Source organism: Sciurus carolinensis, chromosome 4 (genome assembly GCF_902686445.1).
Source record: "Sciurus carolinensis chromosome 4, mSciCar1.2, whole genome shotgun sequence".
Classification (NCBI taxonomy): Eukaryota; Metazoa; Chordata; class Mammalia; order Rodentia; family Sciuridae; genus Sciurus; species Sciurus carolinensis.
In genome coordinates this window covers 20,858,338-20,878,033 of record NC_062216.1, presented here as the reverse complement: position 1 = coordinate 20,878,033, position 19,696 = coordinate 20,858,338, and the positions used below count along the sequence as shown (strand labels likewise).

At 37.3% G+C, this 19,696-nt stretch overlaps 1 protein-coding gene across 1 annotated transcript in view; it reads right to left on the bottom strand.

Annotated features, from left to right (window-relative positions):
* Cpe (carboxypeptidase E) overlaps positions 1-19,696 on the bottom strand; it is a 101,870-nt gene that overhangs the window by 8,130 nt on the left and 74,044 nt on the right. Inside the window, exons 2-6 of the mRNA XM_047551131.1 lie at positions 16,565-16,761; positions 14,546-14,713; positions 6,139-6,256; positions 4,709-4,891; positions 1,643-1,782 (exon numbers count right to left, since the gene is read on the bottom strand). Of these exons, the coding sequence (XP_047407087.1) occupies positions 1,643-1,782; positions 4,709-4,891; positions 6,139-6,256; positions 14,546-14,713; positions 16,565-16,761 (806 nt within the window). The remainder of the gene's footprint in view (positions 1-1,642; positions 1,783-4,708; positions 4,892-6,138; positions 6,257-14,545; positions 14,714-16,564; positions 16,762-19,696) is intronic.

Below are 19,696 nucleotides of genomic sequence, written 5' to 3'. Positions count from 1 at the left end.
CTCAAAACATTGTTGTGGAAATAATATGTGAGTAAAATGTAAAGCACCATATTAAGGAGATATTATTTGATATCTAAGAGGAGAACACACCAAATATCCCCATCTTCCTTCCTCTAACCATTTCTTCAGTTAACTTTGCTCTTGTAGGATCCAGTTAAAAAGAGCTCTCCTAAAAGAAGAAATTCTATAGCAATTCCCACTGATTATTCTAGGGTTAATATGGTTAATCATTCTTAGTTTTGTGGCAAAAAAAAAATTATGCTAATATGCAACTGGAATCCATTAGTTAAAAAAGTCCTGTGGAACAGTTGTTCTTTAATCAGGCCCCATGATCAGTTGATCTATTCCATAGTAGTCCCTTGGTAAGGCATTGTATGATATTTGACATACATAAAACAATTCTTAAGCTGATTTTACTTCCAAAAAAAAAAAAAAACTGGTCTTATATGTGTGTTGTGTGTGTGTGTAGCATATATATACACAATATATATACATGAGATGTATACAATATGTATACACTACATATACACTATATAAGTACATATTATACACTACATAAGTACACTATATGTATATACACACATATATTTATTTATTTATTTCAAAGCATTTGTTTATGCCAAATTGCTTTAACAGATTAATCTGGAATATCTGCTGGCAAGTAAAATCACATCACTCAACTTGACTTTAGGCGTACATGACCACACACAGAATGGAATTTAAAGACAGTCAAGGCATTGCAGGCAATGAACCAAGCCTTTAGGTCTTTCACCATGACTGCCCCAATGCCAATGCCTACCATACCACAGAAGGGAGGGAGTTGGCAAGGGGTGACCATTCTGAGTAGGTGAGGTATTTTATTTTGGCAGATTATGAGATCCCCAAAATTCTACACAGACCCTCCTGGAATGATTACATAATGATTGTGGTACAGATCCAGGATTACATCATGAGAGGTGATATAGTATGAAGATTCCACAGCCACACAACCTGAATTCAAATTCTAACTGAATAACTCCAGGAAAGCTACTAGACTTCTCTGAGTCTCTGATTTTGTGTTTAATTCACAGATGATGGTAGTGATGGTGGTGATGGTGGTGGTAATATAAACTCCTTCTCAGGGTTGTTGTGAGGATTAAGCACATAATTATTATGTGTAAAGCACTACATGTATAGCAATACAGCTAAATAGTAAATGCTTGATAAATATGTAATGTTGTTACCCGGGATCTAGCTGAGTCTAGGGTAAGAAAAGTGAGGCACCAGAGGGAGACGTTCTCAGGGCCTGATCTCATACTCGTGTGACCCTGAGAGTGAATTCTTCCTTATGTTTTGCACCCTAAGTTTGTCCTGGCCCTACCTAGGGTGCCTCACAGAGCCACTGAGGTCAGGCTGAGAGATGCTTTTAGGATTTCCCTCACCTGCAAGATTCTGCCTCATTTCTCCACAACTTTCCAGTGTGGTCAGTTCTCAGTGAACAGTGATGATCCACAAAGTCTATGACAGGTGAAAGCCTAACTGAACCTCCTGACACCTGCACCTTAGCCACACAGATCTCCCTGGGCACTCCTCCTACAAGATCATTACCCCCCATGTCTAAATGCTCCTAAATCTTTCATTTGATGCTGGACACTATGCTTACCTGCTCAAGGTAGCTAATGAGGGAGTTTTTGTTATCCTCCCAGTAGCTCTTCAGAGTCTCCTCAGGTGGGAACTTTTCACAGCTAAGTTCCACAGTGATCTCAAAACAGTTGCTGCTCAGGTAATTGAAGTCTTGCATTCCTACAGAAGCATCAAATGGCAAGTCAATTCAAGCATGCACATGCACATGTGGTGGCTAAAACACACAGGCCGTTCTGCTGAATTAAGAGCTAAATAAAAGATGTACCAACCTGCACCATCTAGGTTTACCATATGGTTTACCATAGGGAAATCACCTTCCATAGGGGATCAGAACACACAATTGGGAGACTATTACCTTAAAAGCACTAACTCTGCTCCCATAGAGAGGAGGGAATTGGCAAGAGGCTGGTCAGTCTGAGGAGGTAAAGTATTTTATTTTGGCAGATCATGAGATGCGCAAAATTCTATATGGATTCCATTGGAATGGCTACATAAGTAATTATTTAACTTAATGCATTGCTGATGCAGGATGCAAAAGCCGATATTAGCCACATTCCATGTTGCTGAAATAGGCTTCAAAAAAGACAAGGTGAATGATTCATCCCTTCTGATCTAAAAGAAATGCACCAGGGCTGGGGATATAGCTTAGTTGGTAGAGTGCTTGTCTTGCATGCACAAGGCCCTGGGTTTAATCCCCAGCACCACAAAAAAAAAAAAAAGAAAAAGAAAAAAAAAGAAATGCACGTCCCTTTAAGCCTCCAACAGACATGTGAGATGATCTTATTTCTTTCCTTAAGTCCAACCCATATCATAGTGCACTCCTGAGGAACTGAGAATCCTGATAATGTACTATATATTAATTCAACAATCATTGAGTGTCCACATATAGGTCATAACTGTTAATGACATTTCAAAATCTCACCAAAGAGAAGATTCTGCATGCAGATAATCTTAATTGAAATTAAATCTCACTTCACATTAGTAGTGGATACTGTTGGTGCCCACCAGATCACTTTTACGAAGCCAGGATACCCACCACAAGCTGCTGTAAGTGTTGGCTGCTTCCCTCTCCTGGAGAATGACTGATAGGATCCACCTAATTTGGAAGGTTATGCTCTCCCATTTCTCACCCCCAATTCTTTCTGACAGCACATAACCAATGGCTAACTGATATGCAGTCACCAAAGGCTGTAGGGAGCCATCCATGTTTAGCAGCATCAAGCTTGCTGAGCCATGGGATACAGAGGTCTGACTCCCAGGAACTGACAAGTCATAGAACACTGTTTCAAATAGCCAGGGAGTAGGTGGCCCTGTACAGAGGTGGCTCATCCCTGAGGGAACGCTAATTCTCTCAACAAATGACTTCCCTGACTCCACCCGATCCTGTTCCTCACAGAAGAAGCCCCTCCAGGTCCAGGCCCCTTTACCTGTGGGACTATAAATAAAGGTGAAGGTGGGCTCCTCCATCTTGTTGCAGGCCAGATCTGGTATGGCCTGATTCGCCACACCCCCTTCCATTTGAAAAGAGTATTGACTCTTGTGTTTATTGATTAGATAAGTTTATTAGTAATAGATTTATAGCTAGCACCATCCTCCAGCAGAAATCCTTTCCCTCATCGATGCTGGACATGGCTGAAACACTGCCACAATTGCCAGAAAGAGAGATGACCCTGCTTGTGATTTATGCTCTGGACCCTTCTCCCAGTGGTTCCGGCTGCAGTTGGACCTCACCTGAGAAATCCTCACTCAGCTCTATCCTTTCCCTTCCCCTGCTTCCCTAAGGATTTTCCTAATGTGTGTTTTCTCAATAAACATCCAAATCATTGTCTCAGACTCTGCTTCTAGAAAACCTTACCCAAGTCACTGATTTTATTCACTATGTGGAGAACTAAAACCATCAAAACTTGCTTTGACAGTTTGATTACTATGGGATATAAACATTAACTAATACTAATATTATTATTATTGCTATTGCTAATACGATCATCTGTACTTTACTAATATAGATTATTCAATATTGGGAAGACAATACGCTATTTGTTCAAAAGTTAATTCCAAAAGAATTACTAATTTTTTTATAAAAACTGAAGTATATTTTACTTCCCAGCTGACATGTTTGACTTATTCTAAATCCTAAATCTGTCATAGACCTTTGTTCTCAAGTGACAAAAGAACAAAGTACTAAAACTGATCTGATCAAGTGCAAACTATAAATAAAAACAGCATAAACATACACCAGGAAAAAACCAGGAAGAATATTTTTCTCCAGGTATAATGCAACAAAATTAACCACATCTAACCAATCCCTGTAGTCACTGGATGCTGCCCCAATTCTCTTTTGTTCCCAGGTAGGCAAAGAAAATTTTTCTTAGGCAAATAGAAAAAATATTTATCAATATATTTAATCTCACGCTCATTCTTGGTTGAGTCCAGTAGTTATCCCACAACTGTTAGTCATCTGGGTGATTATAAAATATAAGCTCTACAAAGTTCATGTTGGGACAAAGGAAGGCAAAAGAGCTGCCTTGGTGGCCAAAGAAGAGACTTCCTCCAGCTGTTGTCTGCACAGAGTCTTCTCCCTTTGCAGACTCTGAAAAACCTACCTGATCTAATAGTGTTTATTAGACTGGTGAATATAAACTAAATAATCGTTGTCAAATAGTCCCTTTATCCCATCATTTAAAAAAATTAAAAGTTGTGTGCACCAAGATGTGCTAAAGACCACAGCATGCCCTCTAAAATACACACTTACCTGTAGTAAAAGCAAGACTAATTCAAGATAAGGACGATATCTGATTGCCTAAGGCCTGAACTTGAAAAGCAGAGTAGTTAACAATATTCACTTTCTATTTTCTGTTGAATACTTCAGTTTGTTTTTCTTTATTTAACACGTCAATTTTTTTTAAATCCACAAAAGCAAAATTACATATTATTCATGCATAAAATTAATGGAAGAATTAGGGGTTCAATCTGCTTCTTAATAACCGAGGAAGACTGAAGATTCTCTAAGTGGAAATCACTCTGTAATCTAATTGATAATTACAAGGGATTCAATAGCATAATCAGAGAGCAAATGGAAACTCACCACCAGGTACACTGTACCAAGCGCCACCATTGGTTGTTCCGTCTACAAAGCTACTGTCATCGTCATTCTTGCGACAGGGAGGCCTGTTGGGGTCAGACATGGCGGGATTGAAAGAGGAATATGCCCGAGCCACGCTCTGGAAAATGGCATCATCAGGGCAGGAACTGTACTCATGGGCGCTACCTGGAAGATAAATCCAGAAGATGCAAGGAATTGACACAGATCAAAAGTCACCACTTGTTTTCTGAAAAGTAATTTGGTGTTGAGCTATTGCTGATGTATTTTTCAACTACATTGCTATGAGAAAAAGGTGAAGATTTAACTGCCAAACAATTACACTTAGTTATATAATTTCCATTCCTAATACCAAAAAAAAAAAAATGTAGAAATAAGACAGACTGAAATATGCTGCTTATGAATTGAAAACTTCACAAGAAAAAGGTGATATGATCATAGTAGACTGGACTTGGGAGAATAGCAAGATTTCCATTATTTAAATTTTTAATTTAAAATATACACCTATTCTATAGCCACTATGAACCACTCTCATGCACACTAATCACCATTTGATTTTAATTAAAAAAAAAAAAAATCTCCTATATGTATTACACAAGCAAGTATTAGGTCTTTTGATCCCATGTATTCTTACTCCTGTATTATAAAATATGCTTGGGCTACAAGTTTCCCAGCTATTGACAAATCACAAAATCTCTAAGTATATTTAACAATGTTTTTTTAGCCAGACTGTCTTCAAATCTCCAAGTTTCCAATAGCTAAGATCCTTATCCTTTGTTAGCAAAGAGCTTACTCTTCAAAGGTCCCCGAGAATGGATCCAAAGCAGGAAATTTTCTGGAGCAACAAAAATTAAGCTGAAACTGTCTATCTGGTACAGATAAAGCTTGCCTTGCCTAAAGTTTAACTAAAACTAGTTAGAGGGAAACAAAGGAGCACTTCCCCTCCCTGACACCCTCAGACATGAATCCAAAGAAAACAATGCAAGGGCATGCTAAGTTATGTACAGGGGTTCACATGGGCCCTAATCAAGCACTAGAGGCTACCTCCATTTTTAGGCACGTACACAAACCTACATGACCTGTATAATCAATCCATTTACCAGAGGCCAGGACTGAACCAAGTTCAGGACTGCTGTTTTCTCCCTTTCTCTTCTCTAAGTGCTCTCTTAATGTCATATTTCTCCACTTCAACTTCAAAGAAAGTTATGGTCCTTTCTGCCAAATATGCCAACACTTGTGAAATAGGGGATGTTTATTAAACATATTTATTTCTAAAAAAAAAATACATATTTATTTCTCAGGCAAAACTACTTATTGACTAGTAGCTTACAAGACTACTCCAGAAGTCACCTTATAAACCTTTGTATAGTAGTAGCAAGCCGTAAACAACTTAGAGAAGCAGGAAGGATACCTACCACTCCGAGTCTCATCATATGGATAATTGGCGACAAGGTCACCTCCGTGGAGATTGGCGGAAAGCACAAAAGGAATATCCATAATCCAATGAATGACAGCCTTGGTCTCCGGAGCAAGCTGTATTACAGATTAGAGATGAAAAAAGAATATAAACTTGATGATCACTGGTTGATCACTTGACAGAAAAGACAGAAAAGGTGAAAGAAAGAGAAAAAGAAAAAATCTCAAAACTATTCATATTGAGCCACTTTGTGGTTGTTTTTACAGAAAATCAAAAGTTCCTGTAAGAGCAACATTCCCCAGGCCTTTCTCAGACTTGTAAAAAAATATTTCAGTCACATTTAAATTTCCTTCAAAGTTCTACTTTCATAGGATGCCAGTTTCCTCTCTTTTTAGCTTGGAAAAAAACAGCATGCAAATCACTTGGGGACATCATCTGATCTGTAATGGTTCACATGTCTTGGTGATAAATATTTAAAAATAAGACAAAGCAAAAAGAAAATGGTTGGACCACAGAACAAGATTCAACCTCTGTGGTGCTTTAAACGTGGGAGATTTTATTTCCAATCTCAATTTTTGCTTACTGTTTTTCCAATTTCCTTCAATTCTTCAAATATCGTCCTTATGAAAGGATATTGTATGTGGTTTCTTGCAGAGTTGACTGTAAAATATCAGTTTACTTTCGAATGCTCATCTTAAATTTTAAAACAAAGGTAAAAGTTTCAGGAATTCATGTTGTCTTTTGAATGATTCATAGTCCCTCATATCTTGGAAGCAAAACAAAAGAGGGAAGAAATATATACCAAAGAATTCATCTAAAGCCAAAAGTTTGATACTTTTATGTGATGAGTTTTTAATAGCAGCAAGAAAGATTCTTAAACTCTAAGTACTTCTGCGATAAAAAAGAAAAGCTTTTAACAGAGATTTGACCCATACTATTCTTTTGGACAGAAAAATCTAACAACATCAATAGCATTTGATGGTTATAAAAAGATCTTGCATTTGTATCTCTGTTCTGTTTATGCATAGCTTTCACGTGCACTATTTTATGGAGCTTCACAACATCTCCATTTCACAGAGAGGAATGTGACGGTGGGATGTGTTAAAGAACATACCCAGGTTCATATGGCTAAGGATTCAAAATCCAGGCTACAAACCCACAAGCCCCAGATTATTATTTTTTTTTTTTTTAGCATCTCAGCTTTACTGTATGAAAACTGTCCTATTTTTCACACAGCCCACTCATAAATGGGGGAAAGTGTGATTTAGAATAGGATGCTGTCTATAGGTACCAAAATAGAGTTATATAGGAGGAATAAGTTCTAATGTCCTGCAACTAAGTAGGGTGACTATAGTTTCCAATTTATTCATAATGAACTAGAAAAGTTTGAGGGACAAAGAAATGACAAATGTTCAAGAAACGGAAATGCTAATTACCCTGATTCTGTCATTATACTTTGTACACATGTATTGAATGGTTATATATACATATAGATAGATAGATAGATAGATAGATATATTATTTTATCAATATCGATATTATCAAAAATATAGGATATCAGTTTTATCAGTTGTTTGGTTAATGTATTTTATCCTTGCTACAAATTAATGCTCACTGTAGAAAATGTAGAGAGGACAGATAAGCACAAAGAAGGAAATTAACTTACTTCATAATTGTACCATCTAAAAATAGCCTCTGCTACCACTTCTATATGTCTGTTTTTCAGTCCTTTTTAATCCACTATATGATATTTGAAATGTAATCATTTACATGCCATTTTATGTGCTGTGTTTTTTTTCTCCTTGACAAAAAATAACATACCATTTAATATCACGGAAACCTTTCTAAAATATTATATATTAACGCTGAGTAGTATCCAATGTATGCATCTAGCATTCAAATAAAATTAATAATATTAATAAAATAATGTTAAATACATCTTAAAAATAAATACTAAACACCTTCTGGGTGACATGTTAAATTCCACATCCTCCCAATGAGATAGGGATCACATTTTCTCCCTTTTATAGATGAGTAAGTTGAAATAGAGAAAAGTTGGGACTATGAGGTCACTCGATTGGTAGTGACTCAGCCTGGACTCAAGTCCAGTTTGGGCTTCACAACTACCATACTACTAATCCCTAATTGTTGAGTATTGGATTGTTTACTATGAAAATTTTTAAATATTATCAATACCCTTGTAGTAACCCTTTGTGCATATCTGTACTTTCCTGGGGAAAATCTCTAGAAATGAAACGACTTGACCAAAAGCTAAGCACATTTTTAGCTAAAAAAGTTTAAATAAAATTTTATTTTTAACTTACACTGTTTAAATTAGAAAATATTCCAAACTGCTTCCCCATAAGTTTGTATTTAACAACATTATATTAAACCTTCCATCCCTAATCACTCTTTCTAAGAGTACATTCTGTTTTTTAAAGTTTGGCACTCTGATTAATAACCAAAGTTTTAATTAGCCAGAGAAAGCTTTTATGTATTAATTGATCATTTATATTTATTCTTTTGTGACACATTTATATGTTTTAACCGAGTTTTCTAATGAAATGTATACCTTATTCATTTGTAATAGTTATTTAGTAAAACTTCTACTACATATTACACATATTTTCCCAAATTTGCCATATGCCTTTCAAATTTTGTAATTAAAATATAGACCATAAAGATATTTATGTTAAGAACTTTAACATCAAATTTACTGAACTTTTCTTTGTAGTTTCTTTCTTTGCTTTTGTATTTCATTCATAGTTACTAAACAGTAACTTTAGTGGCCACTATATGCTAGTTTCTACAAAGGGAATTTAGAAAGTTCTGTTCCCTTCAAAAATTACATATCTGCCAAAGTTTTCTTTTACTGGTCTCCTACATTTTACATTTGAATTATTTAAATTGAATACATCTAGAATTTATTTCGATCTCTGCTATTTGTGAGATGGACTTGTCTCAGTTTTATTAAATAACACTTTCTTTCCACATTGATCTGATATGTGCCCTCATTATATACTAAACTTTTATACATAATTACATCTATTTCTAGAGTTCAAATAGTTTAAACTTGATCCAGTATAACATTTTTTTTTTTCTTCTGTGGTGCTGGGGATTGAACCCAGGGCCTTGTACATATAAGGCAAGCACTCTACCAACTGAGCTATATCCCTAGCTCCCCAGTATAACTTTTAATTAAAACAATCTAAAAATAAGTTAAAAAGAAATTAAATAGAAAATCATATAATGTACATTTTTTATAATGAATTTATATTTTTAAGCTCAATGCCAACCTGGCATTAGTATTACATGATATGAATCTAACATAAATTTTTCCATAATTTTCTGTTCAAAAGTTTTTCTTTTGCTGCTGAATTTGTTTTCAGTCCTCTTCCGGGTACAACCTTCATTCTCTCTGTTTATTCAGATCCAGTGATTGGTCTGACCAATGAGGCAGAAATCACTGTGGTTTGGAGAACTATTGAGGACTTCAGAAAAGGGGTAGAACTTTAGCATGTCTCAGGAAGGGAAAAAAAGACAGGATTTGGATAGGAGAAGAAGAGAGAAAAGAGAAGTTAAAATAGGGAAGGAGGGAGGGTAACCTGGCCATCTTTGGGAAGTAAGCAGAATATTCCCTGGATGAGGCGTCAGTGTTAACAGGAGCTCAGGTGCAAAGTTACTCTGCATGTGACTATTTTGCTGTTTATGATTAACCTGCAAGCATTCAGAACAGTGTGCATGATATGCTGCCATATGTTTACAGGTCTGTATGCACATAAAAATAATTTTGAAGGATAAAACATATGAAAATATGAATTTTGCAATAACTTTTTTAAAAAACAGTTTTTGAAATAAGTTCAAAGACACAGTTCTGAATACACAATGTTGTAGGAAGCTCCTAGGCAGGGTTCATTGTTAGTTCTTGTATCATACATATACCACTGCTAATATTCATATTACTAGTATATTCAAAAGCAAGCAAGTCAACTCTACAATTTGATAAATTATAGGTGAGTTTCTCTTTGACTCTGAATAATCTTTTAGGCTGACAATATACTGTAATATATAAGTGATCCACAGAGTGGACCACTATGGAGCATCCCTAAGAGCAAGGCCCTGATAATCTCTAAAACTGTTTGTGACCTATTTTTAAAACTTCCATTTAAAAGACTCTAAGTATAGCTCAAATGTTATACCCTATAATTAGATGGCTTTGACTCTTAAAATATATTGAAGCTATATTTATTCTATTTTCTTAACAACTCCAGTCATTGAAGGTTAAATGTAACCTTAATAACTTATTGGGTGCATTTTAATCCATGCCATTTTCAAACAATCAAGGTCAAGGTTCACTTGCTAAGCCCAGATCACAGTGAGATGACCAGGCTGACAAGCTCAGAGGCAGATGAGAAACGACAGCAGGAAGAACTAGGAGTATAGGAAAGGGCTATTATTCTCAGAGGTTCAGAAGAGCAAGAGGGCATGAGTCTCAAGCATGTGTCCCACAAGAACATCGCAGCATCGGAACGTATGCTTCAAGGTGCAGGTTCCTTCCCACCACCCTCCCCAGAGTTCCCGAACTGGCATGTAAGGGACTCTGCATTCCTAACCCATTATTCCCAGCACACCCAACAGAATAACCGTGAACTTTAAAAACCTCTACAAGGAATCTAGATATTGGGCTGAGAAGGGGAATATATAGCAGCATTAATGAACTGTCTGTCTTATACCAGTGGGCTCTAAACACTGTCTCATGTATGATAACAAAAATGGAAAAAAGAGATGAACCAGATATGGGCAACATGACCTCACAATTATCAAGCAAGTTTACCGAAGATATAGACCAAAGCAAACAAATCCTGTTTATGTTTCAAAGAGGGGTCTAAACTTTAATTTTCATCTATTTCCCTTTGGTTTACCTTTGTCTAGAAAAAGTAGTGGCATCAAGATCTTTTAAGTAAAAGTTCCTTCTTCAAAAAGAGTACCATGAACATCTTTTAATAGTATGATTTAAGCTAGCATATGAAATATGAAAGCATCTAGCATGGAGATAGTACAAATATTACACAGGTTTAACTGGAAGGAGGTCACAATGTCTGCAAATAATGGCACCTACACAAAATTGTCAATCAGACATCTCCTCGACAAGAGCTCATTCACAATTCTTCTGTGGCAGGCAATAGGAATTATTTTTCTCATTTTTTTAACAAAGATGGCATTGACGGGGTAAGGCAAGCAACGGGGAGTTCGTGTGCTCCTATTAGGACTCGGCTTCCAGAACAGTTTTTCATTCCTGTTCTAAGGTCTCATAGCTTATCACTCAGAATCTGAAATGAATCTGACAATCAGAAACTCCCTGTCTTCTCAGTCCTTCACCTGATGTCTCAGCCACGTGATGAATGCTTGTCTGCTGATTTTCAATGGCTACTTTTTTTACTTTTTTTTCCAAATATTTTGATTTGTTTGCAGGGCTGGGTTGTACTTTTTTTCCTTTCTTTATTTTTTGGTACTAGGGATTGAACCCAGGGACACTTAACCACTGAGCACATCCCCAGCCCTTTTTATGTTTTTCTGTTTTTTTTTTCTTTTGAGACAGAGTCCTGCTAAGTTGCTTAGGGCCTCACTAAGTTGCTGACTGGTTTTGAACTTGAGATCCTCCTGCCGCAGCCTCCTGAGTCACTGGGATTACAGGTGTGCACCACCATGCCAGCTGAATTATACTTTTTCATGAAAGGCCCTCAGTCTACTGTGTCAGACTAAGATGTGAATTATAATTCCCGCAGCAAGGGACTGAAAGGTAGAGTCAAAGGGAGAAGTAGATGTATATACAACTAAGTATGATATAAAATTGTGGCAATAAGTACCCTACTGGGAATATATATGAAGACCACAAGGAAGGATTAACAGGATCTGTCTTGAAGAGCAGAGGAAGAGCTCAGAGTAGAGAAGGCACAGAAGAACAGGTAAGGGTAGTCTAGACAGCTGGAACAGTCACTTACATGAAGACATAAAATTATTAGAAAATGGTACATGTGGGTATGACTAGAGTACATGGGATATTCAAGCCAGGTTAAGGAGTGAGTCAAACAGCAGCTTTCAGGGACCAATGATCCTGGAACTACAATGAAATTAAAAAAAAAAAAAAAATCATACCCAGGTTCTCACTTAGGAAAGGTACTATAAAAGTAATTGATCCAACAAGGTAGCATTTCCTGGAACAATAAAGAAGGAACTAAGAGCTGCTTCCAGGATTCCTCTACCTGTCTGCCATGATGGGCTCAATTTCTCCACAAATCATCAAAAGCAATATCGCTTGAAGGTGCACCAGGGGTTTAATGGTTGTGAACATGTGTCCATCTTGCCCCCAGGTAACTAACAGCGCATACTTAGAGAGAATGCTGAAGCAGTAATAATAGTCCTGGGTCCTGACATCAAATACTTTAATGTATTAACTTTTTCAATCCTTGTTAACATCCTATGAGGCAGACAGTACTATCATCTCCATTTTCCAGATAAAAAGTTGAAGCACAGAGAAGTTAAAGAAATTTCCAAGTTTACACAGGAAGTATAGAGCCAGGATTTGATCCAGTGTGGCTGCATCTAGAAGTATCATGACTAACCTTCACACTATGCTGCCATGTTAGGTTTTCACTTTATCCTCTGGGCTGTGGTGAACTGGTAAGGATTTTGAAGCAAAAGAGAAATAATTTGTCTTTGAAGATATCACTCTGGAGGAAATGAAGATGACTGTTACAGTTGGATGTGAGGTATTCCCCTAAAGCTCATGTGTAAGACAATACAAGAAGGTTTAGAGGAGAAATGATTGGGTTATGAGAGCCTTAACCCAATCAGTGAATCGATCTTGTGATGGCATTATGTGAGTGGAAATTGAAGGTGGAGAAGGTGGATCATTGGAGGTATACCTTTGGGGGATATTTTTGTATCTGGTGAGTAGAGACTCTCTGCTGCCTGATCATCTTGTGAACTGATTCCCTCCACCATACTCTTCCACCATGATGTTCAGCCTCACCTCGAGCCCTGAGGAATGGAGTTGGCTGTCTATGAACTGAGACCTCTGAAACCTTGAGCCCCCAAATAAACTTTGTCTCCTCTACAATTGTTCTGGTGGGTATTTTACTAACAGCAGTGAGAAAACTGAATAAAATAATGACTGAATGGAGTTGGGAGAGAATGGTCACAAAACAAGAATAAGAGGACATGGGGCCTGAACTAAGCCAGGGAATGAGTTTGCAGAGGAAGGGAAGATGGGAGGGAGAGGAGTCAGAGACGTCAAATCACTGGAATGTAGGAACTAATTGCTGGTAAGAAATGACAAAGTTGGAAAATGAATGGTTTTGGTGATCAGGATAAGTGAAACAATAGTGGTTCGAAGACAAAATACTTGTTTCTGGACAGACTGAACCTTGAGTCCCAGGTACCACCAAATAAAGGGACTCAGCAAGTACAATGGAAAATCTATGCTCCTAAATGGTCTGGAATTAGAGACATGGGTCTGGGAGATCTAATATAATAGCTGACACTGCAGGTTCAGGAAAAGATAGAAACCCAGGGCAGCAGAGAGAGGTATCAGATGAACCCTGAGGAAGGCCAGTGTCTAAGTCAAGGCAGGAGAAGCAGGGAAAGAAACTGAGCAGTGATTTGAAAGTAGGAGAGAGTAAAGTTTTGTAAAGCAAGAAAGAAGAGAAGAAAGTTCTGTGAGAGAAGGAAGTCCAACAATGTAGAATGCTGCTGAGTTACTGATTGGATGAGCTGATAAAGGATCTCTGAGAGGACCATGGTGACATCCCAAGATCCACAACGGGGTTCCTCCATCCTGTTCCTACCCCAAACTCCTACTCCCTAATCCTCTGTCAATCCTAGGGAGCAAACCTAATATCCAGGCTCCCCCTCCTCCAGCCTTGGCTTTTGCAATCATAGATAACTGCACATACCAGCATTTGTTACTCCTGCTTCCTTCACTATGATAAAGGTACTCAAACCTATTTCCTTAGATAGAGGACAGAGGTAGGTCATTAGGGGGCGTGGCTTTGGAGTACATATTTGTATCTGATGAGTGGAGTCTCTGTCTCTGCTGCCTGAGCACCATCTGAGCTGATTCCCTCCACTACACTCTTCCACCATGATGTCCAGCCTCACCTCAAACCCTGAGGAATGGAGTTGGCTGTCTATGGACTGAGACCTCTGAAACCTTGAGCCCCCAAATAAACTTTGCCTCCTCTACAATTGTTCTGGTCAGGTCTTTCAGTCACAGCAGGAAAAAGCTGACTAAAACAATGACCGAATGGAGTTGGGAGAGGTTGGATGCAAAACAAGAATAAGAGGACATGGTGCCTGAACTAAAGCCAGGGAATGACTCCAAGAAAACTACACAAGTTCTCTACCTTGGTATTTTGATCCACAATTTTCTTCAGATTTTTCAACAGATGGTTATTGGGACCACCTTCTTTCTCATTAAGATAAACTATTCTATCCAGGTCCGGAAAGTTCCGATTCAGATCTATTCCCTGGGCATTGCTTCGTCCCACAAACCAGTCCTTGAGTTCACCAGGCTAAAAAAAAAAAAAAAAAAAAAAAAAAAAATCAGAGAAAAATTATCCATCATTTACTATTATTGTCACTATCTATCTAATGTCTCCATTAATGCTTTTAAAAATAATTTGCTAAGATTATTTATTTCAACAATATCCTTCCATAATGTCGTTCTTACTGTTTTACTGATATAAGCATAAAGCTATCAGGCTTAAAGAATTTATTATGGGTATCTTAAAAAATTTTAATGAATAATATTTTAAATATTAATAATAATAATATTTAAGAGATAGGTATAAAATAGCAAAAAAGTCAAAACATATTCTCTAATAATAGAGGACCTTTCCAAAGCAGGCCACTCTAATTGGATTTTATTGAAATTTTCACTGCTTCTATAAATGACAGTGACATATTATTAAATATTCAAAAGAATAAATAAGATCAGAAGCTTAAAATGAGTTTAACATGAGTTTATGTATATTAATAACATGAATCCCTCTGATAGTTTTCATCAAAAAAATGAGTTTTATTTCAAAATCTGTAAGAAAGTACTTTGAATGTTTTCACCATGTGAAATGATAAGTGTTTGAGGAGATAGACCTATTTACTCTGATTAAACATTACACTATATATGTGTATCAAAGTCTCACATCATACCCTATAAATAGATATAATTTTATATTTTAAGTATCAATTTAAAATAATTTTTAATTTTAAATAATAATCTTTTAAAAAGTTATAGTGCTTTGAAGAAAAATTCTAGGACTTTATGATTGAGGAATTTCTGTTCAATTTAAAACTTTCACTAATGGTACAACCCGAACAACTGACAAACTTGCAAGATATTCAATTTGTGAATTTTCTTGTTTTACTATTAAATTATGTCAAACCTTTGACATAAGCAAAGAAACCATATCTTTTAAGCCATGTAAGCTAAGATGCCTCAGACTGAGGAATGAAAATCTATATGACAAAAAATAGCAAAAAGAATCTTTTGCTCACGATTCTGAAACTGAACTGAACTTGCTAAATAATTTGATTTTATATTACCAGAATTTTTCTCTCATAACCTTTGAAATCATATCAATGTTACAATTATTTTTAAAATTCACTGGGTTTCTTACAAACTACAAGATTACCAGCTCTTCTTAACTGTAATAAACATTATTCAGTGTATTCCTATAAAATAAGAAAATAATTTCAAGCTGTAGCAGCAGTAAATATAATGTTCCCATCCCTTCCTAATCAAAAATGGACATACAGGCCATATTATCTTCTCTTAAAAAGTGGTTAACTTCTAGTCTAACAGTTAAAATTCATAAACTTATTAAAAATTATAATATAAAATGTGAATCAAAATTTGTCATAAAATTATAATTTAAAATGTATAAATTACTTTTTGTTTAGAGTTGATTGTTTTTTGATTTTGATTTTTTAAAATTTTACTCAACATTCATAAAACCAGTGATTAAAGATGTCAGGAACATTCATCTGGCCAAAAGTTTTTCTTCTTGATTTCAGTAGAGGGCGCTGTGACACCAACTCATCAGGTTCAGTCATAGTATTACAGGGTAGTACATAGTTTCTAAAATTTTCAGAAGGAAATTTTCTGACCACAAACGTGGATAAATAATTATTTATTTAGCAATACAAACAAAACATTAAAATATTGACCTAGTAACTAAATTTATCATTTGCAATCTGCTGAAAAAACTCTTCCCTCACATTCTTAGATTTTTTTCTTACCAACAAATTGACCATGTATCACTTATACTCTGTAAGCTGTCTGTAAGCTTTGTGCAAGGTTCTGTGCATATGTAAGCACATAGGTACAAACACACAAAAACACACCCAACCTGCCTGTCACTCACCTGAGATGCTGCCTTCTCAAAACCATCAGGGTTCAGGGAAGGCATGATGTGAATTCGGGTGTTGTGGATCAGGTTGACAATTGTCTCATTCCCCTTCTGGTACTCATTACACAGGTACTGGGCCAAGAAAATGAGCAGTTCCCGTCCAACCGCCTCGTTACCATGCATATTCCCAATGTATTTAAATTCCGGCTCACCTAAAAGAACAAAAACAGGTAGTACGGAAACATGTTCTGCAGTACCAAAGCAAAGACAAATGACATGCCCGATATACATCTACTAATTTATTATGAATAGGCAACAATTTCTTTCCCCTCCAGAATTGATGCCTAAAATAATCTACCTTAAACATTAGAATATTCCAAATACCCCTTCTTTCTTTCTATCCTATTCCTCTCCTCCTGCTGCCCACCTGTTATGCACTGAATTGCATCCATACAAAGTTAAGAGTTTTGGGGGCGCTGAACACTCAATGTGACCATGTTTGGAGATAGGACTGTTAGGGAGGTAATTAAGGTCAGATAAGGTCATAGAAGTGGGTCTCTAGTTCAATGGGACTGCTTTCCTTATAAGAAGATAGGACACCAGAGTTTTCTCTCCTCCACTCTAACAAAAGACCATGTGAGGACACAACAAAAAGGCGGCCACCTAGAAGCCAGAAGAAAGGCCTTACCTGCTGGCACCTTGACCTTGGACTTACAACCCCCAGAACAGTGCAAGACCAGACCTGTATTGTTTAAGCCACCCAGTGTGCGGTATTTTTTATGGCGGTCCAACCAGGCTAATACGTTACTCCAACCCAATAATTAGGAATAATAATACACTTTATTTATGTGCCTTTTACAGATTAAACATTGTGCTTTGCATGTTTTCTTATTTAATCCTTACCCAACATCTAAAGGCAAGCATTATCCATCTCCATTTTATAGATGGACAAACTGAAGTTTGAACTGCTTAAGGGCCCTGACCATAGTTACACAGTCCATGAAGCCAGAATTCAAAGGCTGATCTGCCTTAGTTAAATGTCTATGCTGTTTGGTTTTTTTTCCTGAACCATAAGGATTAGAAGGAGCCAGAAAGCAAGGTTCAAACCTGGGAGCCAGTTCTTACTGACTGGCCTTGAACAAGTACTTCAGCTCTCTGTGGCTCTGTTTCCCCATCTAAAAAAGAAAAAAATAGAGATGATAGGTTCTACCTCATAAGGAAGGTTATGATGATAAGAGGAGAGAAGAGCCAGTCACGGTGGTATACGCCTGTAATCCCAGTGGCTCGGGAGGCTGAGGCAGGAAGATCGCGAGTTCAAAACCGGCCTCAGCAACTTAGCCAGGCTCTAAGAAACTCAGCAAGACCCTGTCTCTAGATAATAATATTTAAAAAGGGATGGGGATGCAGCTTGGTGGTTAAGCGCCCCTGGGTTCAATCCCGGTACCCAAAAAAAAAAAAAAAAAAATAGAACTAAGTAGAGTGGTGAATGTAATCTAGAAGTAGCAACTGCTCTGTGTGCTTGCTCTAATTGTGTTTATCATTAGTATAATTACACCATATCATCTTATCATTGCGAGGTACATAATCTAATCTTTAGGACAGCCCACTAAATGGTGGAGGGCAGATGTTTTTACTGTCATTATGATAGATGACAAAGAGGATAAGCAGCGCCGAAGGGCTCAGATTGAAATATAAATCTCGCTGCCCGCTGCTGCCTCCACTGCCTTCCGGGAGGTTCCCTGGGACTGCGGAGAACAGCAGCTAGGCGGCTCCCATTCATCCTGCTGTTCTGCTCTTTAGGTTGCGTCCATCCCACGGGCCCAACTTCTGCCAGGAAAAGCATTCTCCCATTTATAAAATCATGAGGACTGCTCCTCTCGATATTAGAAAAGTTGGACTTATTTTTCTCCTGGAAAGATGTTATCTAACCCTTCTTTGCGTGAGATTCCTGAATGTCTGATTTAATTGACCTCTCAGCTGGGCTTATGCTAATCTTTATCTAAGATCAGGTGGAAGCAGGATCAGTGCTATTTATACCCCCCTGTTTTTATACTTTGAGGGAGAGTCTCTAATAAAATGTCCCCCTTCAGACTTGCCCAGAAAGTGTGAAAAGTGTTTTCTTCGTTTCTGGTTTTAAAAGTGATAACACCTTTCCCCTTTCTGCTAAATGCAATGTGTCCTTATTGGTTGCATTCATTTGGCTGAGGCACAGGGGAAACTGCAACAGCCCATTATTTAAAAGAGAGAGAGAGGGAGGGAGGGAAAGAGAGAGAGAGAGAGAGAGAGAGAGAGAGAGAGAGAGATCAAGCAAGCAGAGGGATATTAAAAACCTGCTTGGCAAAGCTGTACTGCAGGAGGTTCTCTGGTCCCTTCCCCAACACAGCTTTGAAGCACCAGGTCACTCAAAAGAGTGAGGTTGGCTCACAACCTCTAGAAGAGATGAGCACAATGGATTTTTTTTTTTTTTTTTTTTTTTTTTTTTTTTACTTCTCTGGTTTAAAATTTTTTTTTTTAATCTTTTAAGGGAGAAATAGCCAAATAGTTACATAGACAAATTTGGCCCACAGATGTTTCAATTGGCACAGCGCATTTTGCTTTTGATTATGAATGTTTGGGAATAAAGTGTGCCCTCCCCAGTTATGCCACAGGCCACACTGCTCCCTATTGCTTCTTTACTCATTTATGTTTGCAATTCCAGAGTTTCCAGAAAAGTTCCAAAATGAATTCCCTTCTTCAGTTCTGCAAGAAATTCCTCAGAACTAATCTCCCTCAATTCGTCTATTCTCTCTGTGAGGAGATAGCAATAATAGTGACAATAACGATGCTTCAAGGTTGATAAGAACAGCAAACATCATTATGCTGAAGATACTGATGTAGCAAAACAAGATTCAAGGCACACAGCACTTAGCAAAAGAAAAAGCAAGTGAACCCTTGCCTCCCTCTGTCCACAGGAATAACTTAGATCACTACATAATGCTACAACCAGAATTCACAAGAGCTGTGTTCTTTTCAGCCTGCTGACGTGTTGTGTGAGATGGAAAGGAGCCACGTGGCTTAAATGCAGCATTTATTGGACGCATAGATGCAAATCCCAACATGAGACACTACAGGGGGCCAAAGAGCAAATAAGGCAGCATTCCTAAACTC